Source organism: Ochotona curzoniae, unplaced genomic scaffold (genome assembly GCF_017591425.1).
Source record: "Ochotona curzoniae isolate NIBS_2020 unplaced genomic scaffold, NIBS_Ocur_1.0 contig_21, whole genome shotgun sequence".
Classification (NCBI taxonomy): Eukaryota; Metazoa; Chordata; class Mammalia; order Lagomorpha; family Ochotonidae; genus Ochotona; species Ochotona curzoniae.
In genome coordinates this window covers 10280022-10301343 of record NW_024465322.1, presented here as the reverse complement: position 1 = coordinate 10301343, position 21322 = coordinate 10280022, and the positions used below count along the sequence as shown (strand labels likewise).

General features: G+C 41.6%; 1 protein-coding gene across 2 annotated transcripts in view; it reads left to right on the top strand.

Annotated features, from left to right (window-relative positions):
• MARCHF1 (membrane associated ring-CH-type finger 1) overlaps positions 1 to 21322 on the top strand; it is a 202049-nt gene that overhangs the window by 94859 nt on the left and 85868 nt on the right. For both annotated transcript variants that reach the window (XM_040971356.1, XM_040971354.1), the window contains exon 2: positions 10826 to 10876. In XM_040971356.1, coding sequence (XP_040827290.1) covers positions 10826 to 10876 — 51 coding nt within the window. The remainder of the gene's footprint in view (positions 1 to 10825; positions 10877 to 21322) is intronic.

The window sequence follows — 21322 nt, the reverse complement described above, 5'->3', positions numbered from 1 at the left end:
TTGCAGAGAGAAATATTTGAATGAACACTAGGTGACATGCTGCCTTCGTATATGAGAGAGAAGAAGTCACCAAAGTACCTGCAGGGAGGAAGTCCATGTGCTACTGTTCACCGCTTGTACTTTGCGCAGGATGGGCCAGGGGACTGGGAGATTTCCCTGAAAAGAGATGACGACACTCATCCCATATTCCCTATAAAAAGGATCAGGTTCTTTGTTGGGCATAAAGCAGGTGGATCTGTTCCCGTACAGCTGGAAGACTCCCATACCGCTAGGAAGACTCTGGTCCTTTCGGTAGCACAGTGTGGCTGTGCAGATCAAGGCATCACCAGAGTCAGATCTGTTCCTCCTCTGCTCACTCGCTCGCTCGCTCTCTCCCTTCTTTCCTCTCTCCCCCTCCCCTTTTCCTCTCTCTCTAAGTGCTGTACCATGTGAGCCTCTTGGGCAAATCACCTACCCCAGGGACCTTGAACTGATCTTTGTCCTGCTGCTACAGTTTGACCCCCATTGAAACAGCAGACATTTGCCCCCCACTATGTCCTATACTTCCATGCTATGGCATTAATAATTCCAGGATTTTTTTTTCTTGTAGAAATTAACAAGTCAATTTTAAAATGCATATAGAATATAGAAAGGCAACAAACTGGGAAAAGTCACATAAAGCTTTATTTCATTCTCATGCTTTGATAGATCTTGGGAATTCGAATTTAATCATACACGTTTCTGTTTTGCATTTTCATTTATTCATTCTGTGCAAATTCTTGCACTTCATATCTTTCAACTCATTCTATTAACAATAGCATATACTTACTGGTTAAACTAACCACTTGAGTTTTTAATTTTGCTTATTATATGATTGTATTTTTTTAGCTAAAAGGGAAAAAAAAAGGTTCAGTTTGGTCCTTTGTTGAATTTGTGCTGGAATCTGCTTGATGATTTTTTAATAGCATTTCCTCCGGGAGTCATATAGCCAATGTTCTCATTTATTTTATTAAATATGTAGAACATATGGCATGTCTCACACCACTGGCACTTGAAGCCTTTACTTGTCAAATTCGGCTGTCCGTTAACTAGCGGGGTGTCACCTGTGTACCTTATTGTGAAATTTGGGGTTTGCCTCTGGGCCTGTCTGTCTGGGAACCTTACCAGTGAGGATGCTTTTTGACTTGAAAGTACTCTTAGGTTCCATTAGAGAAAATTTATGTTTGCTTTTGCCAGAATCTTGGGGCAGTCCCAGCTTGAAATCACTGTAAAATAAATTCCCAGCTGGAGATATTTTGGCCTAGGTAGCTCTGGATTCAGCCTGCCTATCGTTACAAAAAATCTTGAAGTCGTTTTCTTCTCTCTCACATTTTATGAACGGCAGTTTTCTGTGTGGTTCCCTGAAAGGAGATGAATTCTTTCTTTTTCCTGGTGACACTGCAGTGCAATCTCTTCATGTTACATATTTATCTCCTGTTAGAATGTACTTTGACCATACCCTAAACCTTGTGTTTTTTGTTTGTTTGTTTTACCTCTGCAAGGTGTGATTTTAGAATGTTCACCCAGTGAATTGAAGGGTGAAGTCCAGCTTCAGTGGTGTATTTATCTGTCTGAATTTGTACTTTCATTTAGTCTTACTTATTTATGTATTTATTTATTCACTTTGAGCAAGTGTCTCTTCCACCAAACTCCCCAGTGTCGATGTGTGATGGTCAAGGTGAGGGCTGGTGAGGTCAAGTGACTTGGGCAGCCTGAGGGAGACAGGATATCCACGCAGTCACCTTAGGCTGTACTTCCAAGGATGGAGAGCCTCAGTTGAAACTGTTACATGCTCATCCATGCGAATGGTTCTCAGGAAAAGGTCGGGTTTGGGGTAAGGGAGGAAATGGGACAGATAAAGAGAAAAAGGAGGATGAAACCAGAGCTGTGAGAGCAGGAACATTCTGCCATTGATGGCAGGAATGCCACGTGGCACAGATAGAAATTGATTTGAAAATAGGGCTCAGTTACAAATTTAGGTTGACATTCCATGGAACACTTAAATTAGAAGTGCTTCTCACTAGATCCAAGGTGATTTGTCGCATGCACAGAACCAAATCTGCAGTTGGACTTGCATATTTTAGCATCAATTTCAGTGTGTTTGTTTTGTTACACTTTTTCATACTGTCAAAGACAGTATCATTTTAGGAGAATGTTCGTCTCTTCCCTACTAAAGATGCTATATTGTCTTTCTAATGTGTGGCACCGTCTCTGACTCATTTGAAGCAGAGAAGCAAATTAGGTGGAGGTAATTAGTGTGCAGTTTCCACACACATGAACCTGGCCACACCTCGCATTCTTGTCCACACCATCTTTGCCTTCTCTATTCATTTGGTGTAGCTGATGACATGTGCTCAGTGCCTCTCTTCTGCTCCCATCAGCGAGGGCAAGGAGAGTGGCAATGCTGGCAGCTTCGACACAAAATGAACTAATCATGTAATGATTGTTTTTGAACCCTTAGTGAATGCTCAGTGTCAGACAGCATTCCAAAGTTGATTTCTGATGTTGCTTGCTTCCTGATTTGACATTGTTCATCTTTCCCTAATTGACCCTCTACAAAGTCAAGGATATTATTTAAAACAAATGCTTTATTTCTCCATTTTAAAAACAGATAAGTGCTGTATAAACAGAGACTTCAAAACCTAAAACAGAAATAATGGAGCATGGCTGCTTTCTTCTCTGCAATTAAAATAAAATACAAATTTTTAAAGAAGTGTGACTGAGCAGAACACCTGGAGATGCATGCTACTGGTAACAGAAAAACATGGTTGAGGCATAAGCAAAAATAAATTGATCTGTGTTGGCTGTGCTATGACCTCCTAAGTTAAAAAAAAAAAGAGAGAGAGTTAAAAACTTTTTATAAGGATGAGCTTTTGGCTGGACATTGGAGGTACCAATGGAAATCCCACTTCCCATGTACTTTGGATCCAGTGCTGGCTCCTCTGCTGATTCTAGCTTTCTGTTAATTCATATTTCAGAAGGCATAAGATGACATCTTAAGCAGTTGAATCCCTGCCACTTGCATGGGACATCTGGAGTGAGTGCCCAGCTCCCAGCCACTGAAAGCGTGGGGCGGGGGTCAAACCAGCTGAGGAATCCTCCCTCTGGGTCTCTTCCTCTTCCTCAACCCTCCCTCCTAGCGAATATAATTTTTTTTTTAAGTTTGAAGACATTCACTTTTAGGTGACTCATACCTATTCGTTAAGATTCAGGGAAGTCCTAGGAGGCAGACACACACACCTGTAAGGTATCACATATATTCAATGTAATCCACTGGGATTGAGATAGAACATCATGAAGCAATGTCAGAGACCTGCAAGTGGAGGGAGGACTTCTGCTGATACGCTGCTTCTCAAAGAGATCTGCCTGGATCAGGACGTGGAGTGTCTCGACAGAAAGTGGTATTCATTGGTTTGTCCTCCTCCAGTCAGCGGCCTCAAGTCTTTCAAGAACACCTTGTTCTCAATTTGGGTTTAGTCAAAGCTGGCTTATTTGCAGTCGCGTGTGCCTGATACCCAATTGCTAATAACCCAGTTGGCGGACCAAATGCTTCTTACCCTGCACACTAAAGATCTAACTAGGAACCACAGCTTTTCGTGTTCTGACTTCATTAAAAACCTGTACTATTCTGTTTACAAGTACATACAAAAACACATCATTTTATCTGTCATTCATAAATTTAATTTTCTTCTTGAGTACTGCTCCAGCGCTCATCTTCAAAACGCCATTTTAAGCAGAGCTCAACCCATGAGCAGGTTGGTCTTTGAGTGGGAACGTTCATGCTGACACGTCATCCTGTGAACATGGCCAGCTCGGTGCTTCATTCAGAGAAATAACAGATCACCATACGCACAAAACACTGAGGAACTCCAGGTGTTTGCCCTTCAGTGGTTACAACCATATGTGCCATCTCAATTCTTTGGTATTTCCACAAACACATACAAAAATACTTCAAAACATTCTTGCAAAATGGAACTAAAGGCTAAGTCTATTGCAGCAGAGGAGAATTTTGAAACACGTTGATGCTCTTTTATATTTTGCATTTTCATGACCCTGCATATGCACATATTTCAAATTTTTCTCCAAAATGAACTTACCTTTTGTTTTCTTTTCCCATGGCCTTTTTGAGATGCCCTTGTATGTGAGTTCTTTAATCCTTTCCAGTTATTTCTGCTTTGTCCTTCTCTGCCTCTAATTCCTTCTTCCTTGTCTGAGCCTGTAAGACACCCCTAGCAAGTCATTTTGGACTAATGAGTCCGCTGATTGACAGGCTAAGCCTGCCTCTTCTCCCACCTGGGTTTCATAGTGACAGTGATCTTTGGCCAAGGTACATCTTTAATCACTGCCTTTGGAAAATTATTTCTCATTCTAAGTTAATTGCTCCATGATTACCATAGAGAAAAATCTCCTAACCTTGACTTTATTAGTCCTGAAATTTTACCAGCTGAGTTATCCATTGCAAACCATTCCCATCTGTTTGTCCTGGTATGGTGAAATTGCACCCCAGGAATGATGGAATAAATGCGAATTTCTCAGAAGGGATCCCCTGTGGAGCTAATGCCTACATTGATCGTCCCTACAATGTTGCTGGAAATGTCTATGGAATAATGAGATAGTGGAGAGTAGTGACTTAAAAAGATATGGAAGCAGAGATCATTTGCTGACTCACGAACAGCTGGATGCTGCTCCGTCTGGTTCAACACAAAGTTGAAAGTCATCCCTTCTGCTGTTTTGCTAAGCAGAGCACATACCGAGAGTTTAGCAGCGGGTGTTATCAGAGGGAGGAATGGAAATGTGAACTTGGAAATAAACATTGCCTATTTCTCTTAAAGCCCATAAGACACCAAGCTTGCCAGGGGCTCGGCCGCTTTTTTCCACCGACCCTAAGCTTATTCCCAAGTGTCCAAGGCTGACCTCTCCCATGGACTGGAATCTCCTTGACCCTTCAAGTTCCAGGTAATATGTCTGAGAAACCAGCAGGAGAGGGTCCGAATCCCTGAGCCCCTGCCACCCACACGAGAAATTCAAATAGAGTTCCTAGCCTCTGGCGTTAGCCTTGCCCGGGCCTGAATGTAACCGGCATTTGGGGTGTAAACCAGTAGATGCGTAGTTTCTGTCCCTGTCCCCCTTCTCTCTGCTCTCCTGCTCCACCTCTTATCATTTCTCAACTTGTCGCCTCTATGCCTTTCAAATGAATCATCTTAATGTTGAAGTTCCTTGTTAAAATTCAGAAAATGCTGTGATTATTTAAGTGCCCACCTCCTAATTTGATTTGGAGAACGGAATTCCAGCCAACACGAACAAACTCTTGTATTCTTCCAAGTGGCACTTTGTTCCCTCTCTAGATCCTTTGCAAATCAATCTACTGCTCGTCCCCAAAGAGATCATCTGAAAAAATGTTTCAAAATACAGATCTGCATGTACCCTCTCAGATGTAGAACTACAGCATCTTTGCCTGTTACAATACTGGGCATTTCTTTACTAAGTTGAACAGTTGTCTGCAGTTGGCAGATGTGAAGTTCATTCGTCGCTAGGTCTGCTGCCTGTTTGCCCCACAGCAGGTCAGGCTTTGAACACTCCTTGGAGCATCTCACCTGAGATCCAGTGCTCTGTAGAGGGAACATGTAATGACACAGGTCACTTTGGTCTTCAGTATTTCTTGCTATGTTAGTAAATTACTCATCCTCCTTGAGTATATTTTTTTGGACAATGGGATTTTTCAAATTGGACATGGGTCATGCGAGCGAATGCTCTATAACAAGAAGGCTTCATAAAAAGGTGCGTAGGTTCTCTTTTCATACTTCAATGCCGCCTTCTTCACATCCCCTCGGGAAGGACAGGATGTTAGCAAGGGGGTGGGTGACAGCGTGACTAAATGGGCAGGTGAAGTTAAGGACTTGATTTTCTCTGTCCCAGCCTTTTTTCTTTTCCGCTGTAGAGTGTCAGTCCCGTTCAGTGCTGATCAATTAATTGGCTGTTTATTAGACTTCGTTCATTATTCATAGAGAGGTTGAAGGACACTAAGAAGTGAGTGAGTCCAACTGATGAGCCCGGCTCAACTGACGAAATCCGGTAGAGATTGATAGTTTCTTCATAAGTAAGTGATCTCGGCGATTGGTGAACCTGTGCTTGTCATTTCAAAAAAAAATTGCAGACGTAACTCAAGGGTTCCTGTGTTTTGAAAAAAAATTAAAAATTCTGTGCTAGTTTATTTTTGCACTGTAATACATATTCAAAAATTAGATTTAAAAAATGACTTTAACAAAGAATTTGCATTACTTTGTGAAGGTGCTTAAACCACTGAATAGAGGGCTCTTAAAATGATTAAAATTAAACATTCTTTGTCATGTCTCTTGTAACATAATAGAACATAATATAAATATGTTAAAAACTAAGTAGCATTAAAGTAGCTGCAGCCCACTGCGGCTGATGTGTCCTGTGGCTTGCCTGGATTGATCAGTGAAGGTGAGAACCTCTGTCCTGCCGAGGGAAGCCAGATTAGCAGATGTCCTCGACTTTGCAATTGGGTCAAGAGTCCTCATGAAAATTTAGTTTTGTACTTTGACAAAGACTTCCAGACACTAGTTAAATGAACATCTGAATCTTCCTAGTACGAAGTAATTATTTACCACTTTATTCTGAAACACCAGTATTTTGATAACAGCAACATAATCATCTTCTTGTACAGATGAAAATTCTGTACATTATATTTACCCAGAATTTTAGTAATTGTTCCATGAACCATCGTAATTGGAGATCTCAGAAGTGTTGAATTGTATTCATCCTGTAAAGGTTGAGAATTCATTATATTTTAAGATCTACTTGTGGTCAAAGGTCTTTATGCCTCTTGAACTTCTGATATTGAAGCGGAACTTCTTCCAGATATGTCTGCCCTTATCTTATTATATCTTATCGCTAGAGATTATTTCTATGATAAGAAATTCAAATACCTTTAATAAATGGTCATTAATTCATATTATTTTCATTTTCCTAAGTGCCTATCTTGGCTCTCCCTGATTTCCGCTGAGATTAAAGTTCAGTGCCCTCAGAATTTCCCATGCATAAAGCATGAAATCCATGAAACTCTTTGGTTATAAAACCAAAGTAAGTTCTAATATCTAAAAGTGAAGGGGTGGACGTTTGGCACAGCAGCTAAGAATGCCTCTTGGAGCCCAAGCATCCCATGTCAGAGTCCCAGCTCTGCCTCTAATCATAACTTACTGTACTGTGCACGTTAGGCGGTAGCAGATGTCAGCCTGAGCAGCTGGGTTTGGGTGTATACCTAAGAGATTGGATCTGGATTTCTGGCTTCTACCTAGCTGTTGTGGGCATTTAGGAAAATAACCCACAGATGGAAAATCTCTCACCGCCTCTGTCCGGCTTTCTCCATCACACTGACTTTTAACTAAAATGAAAATAATTGGTAGAAAAAAAATTTTTTTAATTTAAAATACTGTGATTAGGGAAGAGTCATCTAACAGAGAGAGGGTGTAGCTGCTAACCCCACAATTCCAAGTGACACTTTTAAGCGCATACCACATCATCGTTCTTGGGACTGCTCTAAAATTCTAGCTCAGGTGGCAGGCCCTTGGCTCAGCTCTTTAGATGCCGGGTTATAAAATCTGCATCCCATCTTCGGGTCCCGGTGTTCAAGCCCTGGCTTCTCTCCGGATCCCACCTTGCCGCTAGACAGCAGCAGGCAATGGCTCAGGTAGTCACTGAGTCCCCTGCTCCAGGCTTCGGTCTGGTCCCACCTCCACCAGTGACAGTGTCGGGAGAGTGAACCAGCTGATCACGCTCTCTCCGTCTTTAACTCCATCTCCCTTCCTACCAAATAAGCAAGCAATAATTAAAATAATAAAAATTCGTTTTGTGATCCCTGACCAAATTATAATTGCCTCTAATTGTTCAATATTGCTGCCAAACATTATGTTACCACATGTAGGGATATGGTCTATGAAACCCAAATTATACCATAACCAAAAATCAACCCAATGTAGCTTTTCACTTGTGGTTTAATAATTTAGTCACAATTTTATAATAAGTGTGGCTTTTTATTGAAAAAAATCAAAGCATATATCATTATTTATGAATGAAACAGCATCATAAATTATTGCACATTTGCTATCCCTTATTATCAAGAATGATTATGCTAACATCCTTTTAAAAACATACAAAATAATTAAATAATTAAGCATCTGTTATATTCCAGAAGGAAACGGTGTTGAACACCTCCAAAACTATAAGCCAAAGTATACCTTCTTGCTCCGTGAGCAGCACCTGTCAGATGTCTCATTGTGGTAATGACAAGTTTACAGCTGCTGTGCCAGCAAATGGAAGATACCTCTGTGTGTGTGTGTCTCTCCTGCTATCTCTTGGCAAAACTCCGCCTTTAAAATGAATAAATAAGTCTTGAAAGAAGAGACCACCAACACATTCATCTTTCTGCTATGATGAGCAGAGAGCAAAGTCTTTCTGTTAGTTTAATATACATGTTGTGACTGCTCATCATTTTAGGCATCTTATTATGTATTTGTCGTAACCCGTACCCTTTGTTGAGAATTTCTGTCCCTATCTTTTCCTAATAAGTTTTCTTCTTGGGTTTTCTTGTTAGCTTTTCTTCCTTTCTTTCTTCTTTTCTTTCTTCCTTTCTTTCTTCCTTCCTTCCTTCCTTCCTTTCATTCTTTCTTTCTCTCTCTCTCTTTCTTTCTCTCTGTTTCTTTCTCTCTTCCTTTCTTTTTCTCTCTCTCTCTTTCTTTCTTTCTTTTTTTTTTTGTCAAATAGACACAACCTACATCCATAATATAGAAATGGAACTTTTGTCATCATTCTGTGTAGCATGGCTGTTGGCTTGCTTACTCTACCTTTGGTCATGTGTCCACATAGGCCGTACTGAAACATAGCAGTAGTTGAGGCTCCTTTTCCTATCTTAGTTGTGTAGCTTTCTCCCCTCCTAGGCTTGAAGTTACATTACAAAGAGTTGCATTATTGACATTTGGGATTTTGTTTCAGCTACACTGTGAAAACAGTGTCGGACTTTTCTTTCAAGTACATTGCCAGCTGTTCCGCAGTTTGTTGTATACACAGCCCTTTCAGCACTGAATTGAAATCCCCATTTCATTATATATCAAATTCTTGTGGCTATTTCTGGATTTTGTATCCTGGATAGTGTTGGTATTTTGATGATTGGCTATGCTAATACCGCATTGACATAATAATAAGAAAAAAACTCTGCTTCATTCTTTCATTGTTTTCTTAACTATTCTCAGGCGTTCCTTTATCTACATATATTCTCTAGCATTATTTTAAATATTTTCTTCCTCTAGAAGAAAGGGAATAAAGTCCGGTGGAGATGTATTTGAGAATATATTTTATTCATGTGTCAATTTATAGAGGTTTGGAGTTCTGTGAAATTGCCCTCCCTTGCAAGAACGGTGCTGACATTTGTCAAACCGATTTATGCTCCTGTTAGATTTTTATAGATTATAGTTTTGTAGTTTACATTTTCTGAGTAGGATTTTATGCTTCCCTTGTTAAGTTTATTCTTAAGTGTTTTGTAGTTTTTTATCTTTATTATTAAATTCCTGAATATTTATTGCTTATAGAAAGCTATTGATTTTGTAGTGTTCCTATTAAGATAAACAAGGCTCTTGATATAAATAAATCTGGAAATATGACAGTCTAAAAGCAAAATGCAAGTTTATTTCTCTCTGGTGAGTGTTCAAGGTGTCTGTTCCAAGTCAGCAGAGGGCCCTTCCTCATGTAGCCACTGGCTTGCTCTGACGGCTGGTGCCCCAGCACAGCGCAATAGAAAAAAAAAAAAAGGACATCCTAGGCGCGATTTATGGTTTATGTGACAGGCAGGGAAACTGATGAGTATTAGCTCTGTCCTGGAATGGAAGGTGACTGCGGAACTGTATCTGTTTGCTGTTTTTTGGAAGGCTGCTAACCACTGCCAGGCTGTAATTATCACCTCCTGAAGTTGTAATGCACCAGTGCTGGTTTCCTGGTGCACTGCCTCCCCCCTGGGACCTGGCAGAGTATGACAAGCTAACCCATGCATAGGACCACTGTGAAGGCCCAGGGCTGGCCATGACTTACATGTCATCACTGTGGTTGCGACAACACCGCGTCCCCCGGCTTCCAGTGAGAGGGCTTAGCTCCTCCTTAGGTCCATGCTACTTTCAGATTTTACGACACTAATAATAGAATAAAACTAAACAAAATAAGAAGGAAAATGGCATTTTCCATGCTTATGGTCTGTTAAATTGTGAATTCCTTAAGAGGTAAAAACTGGAGGGATTGAAAGGATCAAGTTTTTAAATTTTACACTTACTGAGTTTTTGAGTTTTGGAAGTGTGAAAAAGAACATGAAAAGCAGGCAGTGCGATTCACAAGAACACGAGTTAGATGTGTGGATCCTGCACCTGGAATAGAAGATATACTGACACAGAGAGCCGGAGTTTACTCAGGATTTCTAGGTCGCAGAAGCAACATGAGAATCAGTGGAGTTTTACTTTCATTATGTAATTTTACTTTCCAGGGAATTGCCGCCATTGTTGCAGAGAATTAATCATTGCGTAGAAATAAAAGTCTCAGCTCAAGCAACATTTAGACATTCTTGAAATATTTTCAAATTCGCAGATATTTTTAAAAGAAATACAGTTTGGTGGGAGGCATGCCATTCTGCAAAAGCAATAAGCAGATCTACTGGTCGGAATATACAGAAAGAATTCATGTCTTCCTGTGTCGTGTTTTCCCTGGTACCATCCTTTCTTTTAATTGGTGTTTCTGATTTTATTTTCAGAATGACAAATCCCCAGGCAGATCTGCTAGTCGATCGAGTAACATTTCAAAAGTAAGTGAACATACTCATTTTCTTATTTACTAACTTCTGTATTTCTTAATTTTTGAAGTACTTCTGATATTTAACCCGTAAAGCACAAACGTAGCTTGTTAATGGCTTGAACTGTTTCCAGCTGTTTACCGGGGTGAAATGATCGTACACAGTGTAAACAGAGGAGCTGTTTTTGCGTCTTCAGTGCCGGAGGCGCTGTGCTGCTATGAGAGTGTAATGTGGACAGTGTTTAGTTTACATATCAAGCACATAACCTCCACACACCCAACATAAAGCATTCAGTCCTCATACAAATGGTCATGACTTCCATTTTTTCGGGAGTTTGGGTTCAACTCTGCTGCGAGGCTCAGAGCTGAAGCCAGTGCAACCCTGACGCCTTGCCTTAACCTTCCTGAGACAAGGTTGTCATTGCTGTAGCTGTAACCCTACACAGGTGCCCCTCAGAGTCTGCGATCCTAGACTCCGAGCGAAGGCCCGCCCCCAGCCCCACGGGTGGCCCGGGAACACCATCATTTGACAAAGCACAGAGCAGACACGTGTAAATGGCCCTAGCAGCCAGCTCTGCCCCACCGAGTACTGCTGTGTGAGCTATTGGTGAAACCGTGGCAGCATTTCCAAATTGCTTGTTGAGTTTGGTAGAAGACATCTTGTTTATGAATCTCAGGCTTTTATTTTAGTCTTTCTGAAACGAGAGTGTCTAAGTAGAGCGTCTCTTCCTGTGTTCTGATATGAATTGTCTCCCCATGTAGGAGACGATGAATCACAAAAATATACTTTATTCAGGGAAGAAAAGCTTTCTTCTTCAATAGTCATCTTAATTGAACCATAGCAGACGTGGGCAAGGAGAGGCAAAATCCACTGTGCACACACACTTAGGTCACTGCAATGTTCCTCTTATTTATATTCAGGGTGACAGTCATAATGCCACTCACACTGTTGAGGCCTCACAACCTTTTTGTGAATTGCTAAGCCATAAACTATGCAGGAAGACAACATGTCCTACCAAGTATGAAATGGCAAACTCTAGAAATTGTGGAGTTCTTTAACTTTTCAAGCTAGCGAAGAAAACATGAAGAGTGAAGAGCTTTCTCTATAAATTTGTCAAACTGTTGTGTCGAAGAGATCAAACTGTCAAGAGTGTGAGAATTAATATAATAATTAAGACCCCGAATGTCAGATCGGCTCCTTGCTTGTAATGATGCTAAAGAATTAGTTGTCCTTTTATGGGAGTCTTAACATTTATACCTTCGTGACAGCATCCACATAAGTGATCAATCTCATTTCACACTAGTGAATTTGAGGCACAGTCCTTACTTTGAACACGATTATTTTTAGTAGAGTAAGACTGAGGTGTGAGCGCAGGCACTGTGATGCAGCCGATTAGCCCGCCCACTGAGATGCCTGATTGGTTGTTACAGTGCCAGTACAAGGCTGAACTCTTGCACTTCTTATCCAGCCTCCTGCTGCTGTGCCTGGCAGTGGCAGCTGAAGGCAGTTCACGTCCTTGGGTCCCTGCCACCCACATGGGTGATCAGGACAGAGTCCCTGGCTCTTGGTTTGGTCCTGGTGCATTCCCAACTATTGTGGGTATTGATGGAGTGATTAGTGGAAGTGTGTGTGTGTGTGTGTGTGTGTGTGTGTGTGTGTGTGTCCTTCTCTCTCCCTTTTAAATAAACAAATCCTTACAAATGACAAATTGCACGATGGACAGAATTAAGGAAGGTAATAAGGCTGTTATGTTATATTATTGGAATGTCGTGCATCCATTTCTAAAAAAGCCTTTTTATATTTAACAACAAGTTATCTGAGGTTCAGCCGTTTAATTCCTCGTACTCCGTCTTTCCTCTAGTTTGGACTGTGATCCCCTGTACAGCAGGTGCAGGGCCCTTGGCTGGGATGGAGGGGCAGGAAAGGCCTCTGTGTTGTTACATCTGCTTTCTTGACTATTTCTGAATGAATGAATGAGTCTGGAGATGCTTCATGAACAATGTTTATGCCCTCCTGGAATGATGAGGTAGTGCAAGCAAATTCCTACCCTGAGATAAGTTAGACACAGACATATCTGTAGACATGCTGAGGGGAGTTGTATTACGACACACACACACACAAGTTCATCTGACAGCTCTGACACCCCTATGCTCAGAAAGGCCTGCTGGCAAGGTTGGGCACTGGCTGGCATCTGGGAACTTGTGTCTTACATGAGGTGCCACCCTCCCCGATAGGAGTGTCTCTTTCTGTCTGAACTGCCGACAGGATGACTTCTTCTGACTCATTCTTTGCTCTGGATGTCTGGAGTTTGGGTTTGTGCTACGTGATCAGTCCCTTTTAAGTGCTTTGGGTACAAACTTTCCTGATGAACAGTGCTTCACACATTTGGTCACAGCTGGTTGCTGCCAGAGTTAAGTGCATCCTGTGTGAGTCGTCTGGGGTGAACTTCAGGCTCACTCCTGGTTTCTTCCGGACTTCACCCCACGTGTCTCCCGTTGCTGATTTTGCTTCGCATCATTTCACTGGACTAAATAATGGCCACAGTTTATGGTCACTCATGAGTTCTTCTAGAAAAACAGTCAGTGAACCCAGGCATGGTCAAGTGGACCTAGACATATTATGCCAAAAAGGAACTAGGGATCATGGAACTCAGAGTTCCGTTTAATTGGGACAGGAAACCTCGGAGAAGATTCCTTGGAGGAATGAGGTCTGTTCATGGGACTTGGAGAATGGGCTCGAGTGTATGAGCTGTCAGAAATGTATTTTTATAGGGATATTGTAACTACTAGGTATGGAAGCTAAAACACAAAGATTGCAAGGTGGAAGTCACAAAACACGGTTTTTAAGGGACTTAAAATCTGATTTGGGGTGCCACATACATTCCCTTTAGTAGTACAGTTTTATCTGGTGTCGACACGGAAAAGGAATGGGTTTAGAACTCATCAGAATTGCCGAGACTTTTCATCAGCATGGATGAAACTGAGCAATATTATTTTTACAGTTCAGGATTGCACAATTGAATTGTAAACATGATCTTGCTGTCGTGAATATGAAAATTCCAAGCATGGGTGAAATCATGAGTGTTTGGGAGAATCAAAAGTTATCGTGTTAGATTTCCTCCTGAATCCAGGCTCCATATGTTATTATTTAACAGAAATTGTATTCTGAGTTTTCTGGCAAATACAGTACTTTTTATTAGTTCATATTTCTGTAGTTTGTCTTAGGCTATGTTAGACCCATGGTTCTCTCTATCTCTAATAAGAATGGTGTATTAAAGCTGCAGATGAACTATTGAGGTTGAAAACAATGTATGTGAAAATGTCACAATATCTTAAGTATAAGCAAAACAACCTACATTTAGTCACTTACTTCATGCTTTTTAAGCTGCTTTTGATATTACTTCTTATTGTTGCTTTTCAACACATATGCAGTTCAGAAATGGCCCTCGAGAGAGCTTTTCTTTCTTGCACGATGAGGGCCTTTACTTTGAGCTAGCGGTGACAGACTTCGTGTCTCAGCAGAAAAACCTCTCAAATGCAGACTGTCAAAAGGAAATTAAGCATTGTGTCTGCAGTCAAGTCAACAGAATCGTCTTTAAATAAAACACTTTCTCTTTTGAGGAAGCAGTTCACAAAACTTTTTTTTTATGAAAAACAAAGTGGTATTTCAGTTCATTTCTGCAATTTCCTATTATATTTTCTAGAGTTGCTTTGCTTGACCAAGTTTCATCTAAATCATTCAGTTTGTACTGAGAAATTTATATGAAAGACTGAGTGTAATTCACAAATATTGTTCCTAAAGCTTTGCCTTCTTTGTGCACCCTGACTCGTTCTTTAATGAATTAATGTGCACAGTGTATCATTACAATATATTCAACAAGTATTTTTGAAGATATATTGTGTCCAAGACAGTATGTGAAGCTCAACGTTTTACAGGAGCATTGCGAATGTCCCTTTCAGTACTGTTTTTGCTACAGGTTTGGATTTTTTTTTAATTTCTTGAAAAAGTTTTATTTTCCTTATTAATTTCTTCAGCGACACATAAGTCATGCACTAACAGCATTTTCAGAGCACATAGCCAAGTGTGGGCAGCTCAGCTGTGTGCATACAGTGCACAGTCAAGGCAGCCTCCTGGTGAACTCACGGGATAACCACACCAGGACCCTGGGCAGGACAGATGCAACCCAGTACAGCCAGGGATGTGGACGGTGCCAGTCCTGCTATATAAAATAAGGAGCCATTACAACGAGGACAAACTTCTATACTGTCCTTGCCTGTTTAAATTTTTTCCCCTCTTCTTAAATATAATATCAGCTATTACGCTGGATGAGTTTGGGACCCCATTTCTTCTTCACCTGACTAGTGATGTAACTAATTCTAACCTATCCCACAGGTGTTAGAAAAAGGTATTTGTAGAAGAGTCTGGGCTGTCAGGTCAAGACTTTTGGTAAAAGCTCTCTTTGGGGTAATATAAGGATAAATATTGCAGACACGTGAATTTAGAATAGCAAGTCACTGGTACTGCACTGTTCATTATGAAAACCATTAACTAATCTAAAGTTAAATTATGTTAGCCATTAGCTGAGGGTAACTATTTAAATGTAAATTTTAATTTGCAGCTTCATAAACTTTACAAACCAGTTACTCTGATGACATTTCAAGTGTTTGATAGCCATAAGTTCATAGCAATTCTCATATTATGCAGGCTAACTACAGAGAAATACAACCATGGCAAAATGTTCCATCTCAAAGTATTTTCTTCCAGAAAATGTATTAGAAGTTCTTCAGTGGGAAGAGGCGAACCTTGCCAGATATTCCCACTGCAGGTAGGAAAGTAATCCCAGTCATTGACAGGCAATGTGTGGCAATGTTTCCAAGTTCTTACTCCCCGTGTTTACCATTCAGTCTTGTTTGAGCTGAGATAAACTTTCTCGTAACATGAGTCCTGACACACGTTGATATGAATGAACCGCCACCTTTCATGGCGCGCGGTTGTACTGTGCTAATCTTGGAAGTTGCCTTCCAGAAGGATCGTAAGGCCGGTGTGGGCCAGTATCTGATTCTCATAATAGCCGGGTGACAAACAGGTTTGTGTGGTGCCAGCGATGCGGACAGCCTTGGCCACCGGCCATCTGCCGTGTTATACTGAGCAGACATAAAAAGCAACCTGCTTATCATTTCTTTTCCAATGGAAAGCATTTATTCTTAATGATACTGATCTCATTCAATGTATTTTTAATCTTTGCAAATACTCCATGTATCTCAGTATAATGAGTCTCTAATGAAATGGGAACAGACATTGGGAGTCCAACGAGGCATAAATTAATAGCTTTTGTGGGATTTTGGAGATGTGCGGACAGAGTAGATGGGAGTGGACGCTCAAGGCAAGTAGAATGTGTGGTGCCTGCTGTTGCTCAAAGCGCTTCTGGCTCTCTCCTTCTGCATTGCTTCAACTACCGTTTTAATCCAAAGAAATAAATTGTTATGAGGCCAAACGTATGCTTTTATGTTGAATATTTTAGGTTGCTACACTGTACAAAGTTTTGGTTTTACTCCTGTTACCTGACATGGTAGTTGATGATTGCCTCGTTGAATTTTTTTTTACCTGTGACATCAGTATAGGAAATCATTCTATTTTTCAGACTCACCAACTAATGATAACAGGCTGCATTTAGTCCCGTCGTCTAACAGGATTTATCCATCAAGGGCTTAGATATATCTCCATCCAAATACTTCAATTAAAGAGATTTATTGTTTGATTTAGTGAAAGCAAAAAACCTTTTGATCATCTGTAATCCCATGTGGTACTCGGGCATGATTTCCGTGGGGTTAATCACCTCTTGCTACCCTCTCTTTTTGTTTATTCCTGACAGTATTCACTATCAGCTGTTTTCTTATGATCCTGGCCATTGTCTTGTTTCTTCAAGCCACAGCTATGTCTTGATCTTTGCTCTCTCGGTGGCATTTGCTTGGTTAACCGTTGTTACCTGTCTCCTGTCTGCGTCCTTTGCCACCTGTCACCCGTTTCCGAGCTCTGTGCGTTGTATCCTCCACTGAGGACACTGGCAGCTGTGTTGTTAATGTCATTAATGTGCAGAGTCAATTTGGATCGACCTGGCCAAATAACTCCACTTTGGGATCTGAACTCCCCGATTTGGCCGTCTTTGTTGATCAGATTAACTGGATGATTGTCAAGTCTCTCTCACTAATTACTGCAGAGACACATCACGTATTCCCTCATTTGAGTCTCATTTCATTAAAATTTACAACCGAAGCTGTATGATGAAGCAGCCTCTTCTGTTACAACCAAGGGGAGCCAAGAGACTTGTCCTTGCTGAGCCATCTCCACCTGCAGGTTTAGGAGCAAAATACATTGTTATCATGTCAGGCCCCTAAGTTTTGAGATGAACTTGTTCCTAAGCCATCAAGAGTAGAACACATAATGACAGACTTTTCCCAAGAAGGTTGTATTATCCCAGTAAATGCCACAGGAAACTTGAACCTTTGCTCTTTGTCAGAAATATGTAATAAATACATATCAGAAATACGTAATAGGGCCCAGAGTGATGGCTCAATGGACTAGTTCGCCCCGCTGCGTCCCAGCTGTTCCACTTCCCATCCAGCTCCCTGCTTATGGCCTAGGAAAGCAGTGGATGATGGCCCCAATGCCTTGCGCCCCTGCTAGGAGACCCAGAGGAGGCTCCGGGCTCCTGGCTTCAGATTGGCTCAACTCTAGCCATTGCAGGCATTTGGGGACTGAGCCAGCAAATGAAGGATCTTTCTCTCTGTTTTTCATTTTCCCTGTAAGTATGCCTTTATAATAAAAATTTTAAAACATGTTTTAACAAAAAGAAATTAGCGCTTGGAATAGCAGGTGCCACTTGGGCTGCCTGCTTAGCACACTGTGTACCTTGGTCTCAGTCTCAGGGTGGCTTCTGATTCCAGCCTCCTGAATCTGTTCCCTGTGGATGGCAGCTGGCAGTGATCCAAGGGCTTGGACTGCTGCCAGCCATTATCCCGGTGCCACACCTGGCTGGAGCTCTGGGCTCCTGGGTCTGTGCTGGCCCGGCCCTGGCAGATGTGGGCATTTAGGGACATGAACCAGCAGGTATAAAACAATTCTCTCTCCCTCCCTCTCTCCCCCTCTCTGTCCTTCTCTCCCACCTTCCTCTCCCTCTCTCGCTCTCTCCCTCCTCTTCTTCTTCCCTTCAAACCTGTTTCAGATAAAATGAAAATCAGTAATTTTTACAAAGAAGATAAATAAATCTTCTAATTTCCCCTACTCATTTTGCATTAGTTTTCAAATTCAATCAGTCTTTTACATTTAAAATGTTCTGCAAGAGAGATGGTAATCCTTATAGCTTCCGAAATAGAGACAATTATCATTAAACTTAGGCCTTTTCATTAATTCATATGGTATCTCTGTGCAGAGTAGAAAATGGTGCCAGATATTCAAGATAATATGCCATACTTCCATCTATCAGAAAATATTTATTATGTATTAATTTTACCAAAATTTTACATTTTACTACAATTTGACAGAAAATTATTTTAAACTGTGATGTCTGGAATGTGAATGGCACCCCTATCATGCAATGCACAACCTGGTCAACTGAGTTTTTAAAGATAAATAATAGATTTTTTTAAAAGTAACAAATGTAGGAACGAAGAACACGCCACATTGTGGAATTCCCAATAGCTTGGAATAGACTCTTGGCCTTGGAAAAGTGAGATGAAATGTTGAGTCAAGTAGGGGGCCACATTATGCAAGACTCTTGGACTAAGGAAAGGACTTGAATTTTATCTCCAGAGTTAATGGAAATGTTTAAAATAGGGAAGAAATGTGAAGAAGAAAAAAAAAAGTTTGAGTTTTGGTAACAGAAGTGTAGGTAACTAATTTAGGAAAAGATAGACAAACAGCAAGAGAAAGTAGAAAGACCCAAACGAAACATGGGATTTCGGGATATGAAGTGGAGATACATATGAGATATAACCTTGAAAGGTTAGAGATTCTGGGGTTTGGGGAGAAGCCCAGAAAGCAAGTGCAATGCCGTTTGCTTGTGTGGGTCTCTGTGCTGCCCTCTGCTGGTGAGCAGAGCGCAGAGCACAGAGATGTGATACTGGTTTCTTTCTTTTTTATTATTAATTACATTGCATTATGTGACACAGTTTCATAGGCTCTGGGATCCCCCCATCCCTCCCAAAACCCTCCCCCATGGCTTTCCAAGCACTGGGAAGTTCTGTTGCAGAAAAAAGTTGCTTCTAGCCACATGAACGCTCAGACATTGTCTTCTGCAAAAGAAACAGTTTGAAGTAACTTCATGGCCAGTCAAAATAAAAAAATGTTCCTGAAAAATCTAGTGATTTCTGGAAATGTGTTAAAATTCAAGCACATCACCCAGATATTGTCATTTCAGACCCCCCCTAAAGCGCTCTGACAGGAAGGCAAGACATTTAAACTCTCGTCTTTCAGCTGATTTGGGAGTTTTGACAGCCACACACTTAGTCGATGACTGATAGGTCCAACTTGGAACTCTGCTGTTCACTTCCTCCCTCTTGCCCAAATCCTTCCCCATGATGACAAACACGCAGCATATGACTAGTCCAAGCACTGATTTCCAGAAAAACTCAGGAGAGTTGTGAAATAAAATGGCCGTTTTCTGAGTGGCGTTAACCACCAAAGGGAGCGGGTTCATCTACAAGAAGCTTATTCTACCATAGTAAAATAAATTAAAAAATTCTTGTGACAATTTAATGGACTGAATGAGCTGATAAATAATACTATAAACTTGGATAAACAGGAAGGTAGGAAATTAATTTCATCAAACTCCCATAATTCCAAGAATCCAATGCAAAGAAACAAAATGTAGAAAAATGCGAGATATCCCCAGGAGCCGAAAATAAATCCCCCAAAGGCCCAGACAACAGAGCAGCGTGCCGTTACCGCTGTCAGGTTTATTCCCCGTAACTCACACAAATAGCTTACTTTCTGTCCAGGAAATACTCTGAAGACAGACCAAGTGTTTATTCTAAAATTACCCAGTGTGAGGCTCAGGTCATTTGTCTCCTTAAAGGAGTCTGCCTGACATTTGAACTTCCTTGTAAAATTACATTAAATATGTATCAGCTTGGAGGCCCTACCAAAATAGAATAATGCGTTTTCAATTGAGTCTCGGTTGCACCCGACCTGCTTTAAAGTGCTGCTCTAATGAAACGGAGGCTCTGCCCACATCAGTCCCATGCCAGATGCAAAGTGGAGTCCACCTTGTTTAATCACAGCGCACACCGCCCACTTGCCCAAGCGTAGGAACAGCGCGCTGAGATGGTGTGTTCATCTGCCAGGCCCGATGGCATGGACATAATGACCAAAGTGAAGTTCAAGTGGTTTACCCGACCTGAACTAACACCAATGTGTCACTGTAAGAAAAGCAGAAGAGCAGCAAGCAGGGAATTCCCCAAGAGGCGTCCGGTGCCGGTAATACGAGATCAAGGAAGAACAGGCCGGAATCCAGTCTTGCCCGTGCCCGTCAACCATCTCGTCATGTTCGCCCTCTCAGCCTTGCCAGGTTGTTATTACAGAACTAAGGCAAGAAGAGTTTCAGAGCTGAAACCACAGGCAGCTTGGGCCTCCCGGATTCCAAAGCTGTGTTGTTGGTTTGTGTCTTCTCAGTCACGCAGCGTGCGCAGGAATGCATGTGTACACGAGGTGTGTAGGCATCCACTGGAACGGGGATGTGTGACAGATGAAAAAGTCCTAGTTGGGGCTGGCCCAGTGAGTCCGCTGGCGAATCCTCTGCATAAGAGCTACTCCACTTCCCTTCCAGCTCCCTCGTTATGCCTGGAAACACAGCAGAAAATGGCCCAAAGCCTCGGGACTCTGCACCTGTGTGGGAGACCAGACAGAAGCTACGGCTACTGGCTTCAGATCAGCTCGGCACTGGCTATTGTAGCCACTTGCAAAGTGAACCAGGGGGAGGAAGATCTTTGTCACTCCTTCTCTCTGTAAGTCTGCCTTTCCAGTAAAAATAAATCTCTCTTTTTTTAAAGATTTGTTTTTTATTTTTATTGGAAAGTCAGGTACACAGAGAGGAGGAGAGGCAGCGGGGAAGGTCTTCCATCCACTGATCCATTCCCCAAGTGGGCACGATGGCCGGAGCTCATCAGATCCAAACCAGGAGCCAGGAGCCTCTTCAGGGTCTCCCACGTGGATACAGGCTCCAATGCCTTGGGCCATCGCATTTGCCTTCCCAGACCACAAGCAGGAAACTGGATGGGAAGCGGGCCCACTGGGAATGAGCCGGCTCCCACACAGGATCCCGGTGAATGCAAAGCGAGGACTTTAGCCACTAGGCAACCACACTGGGCCCATAAATAAACCTTTAAAAAGAAAAAGTCATAGCTCAAATCAGAGCTTTTGCGTTAGCAGGTGAGACCGGTAATAGGTTAGACACAGAAAGTA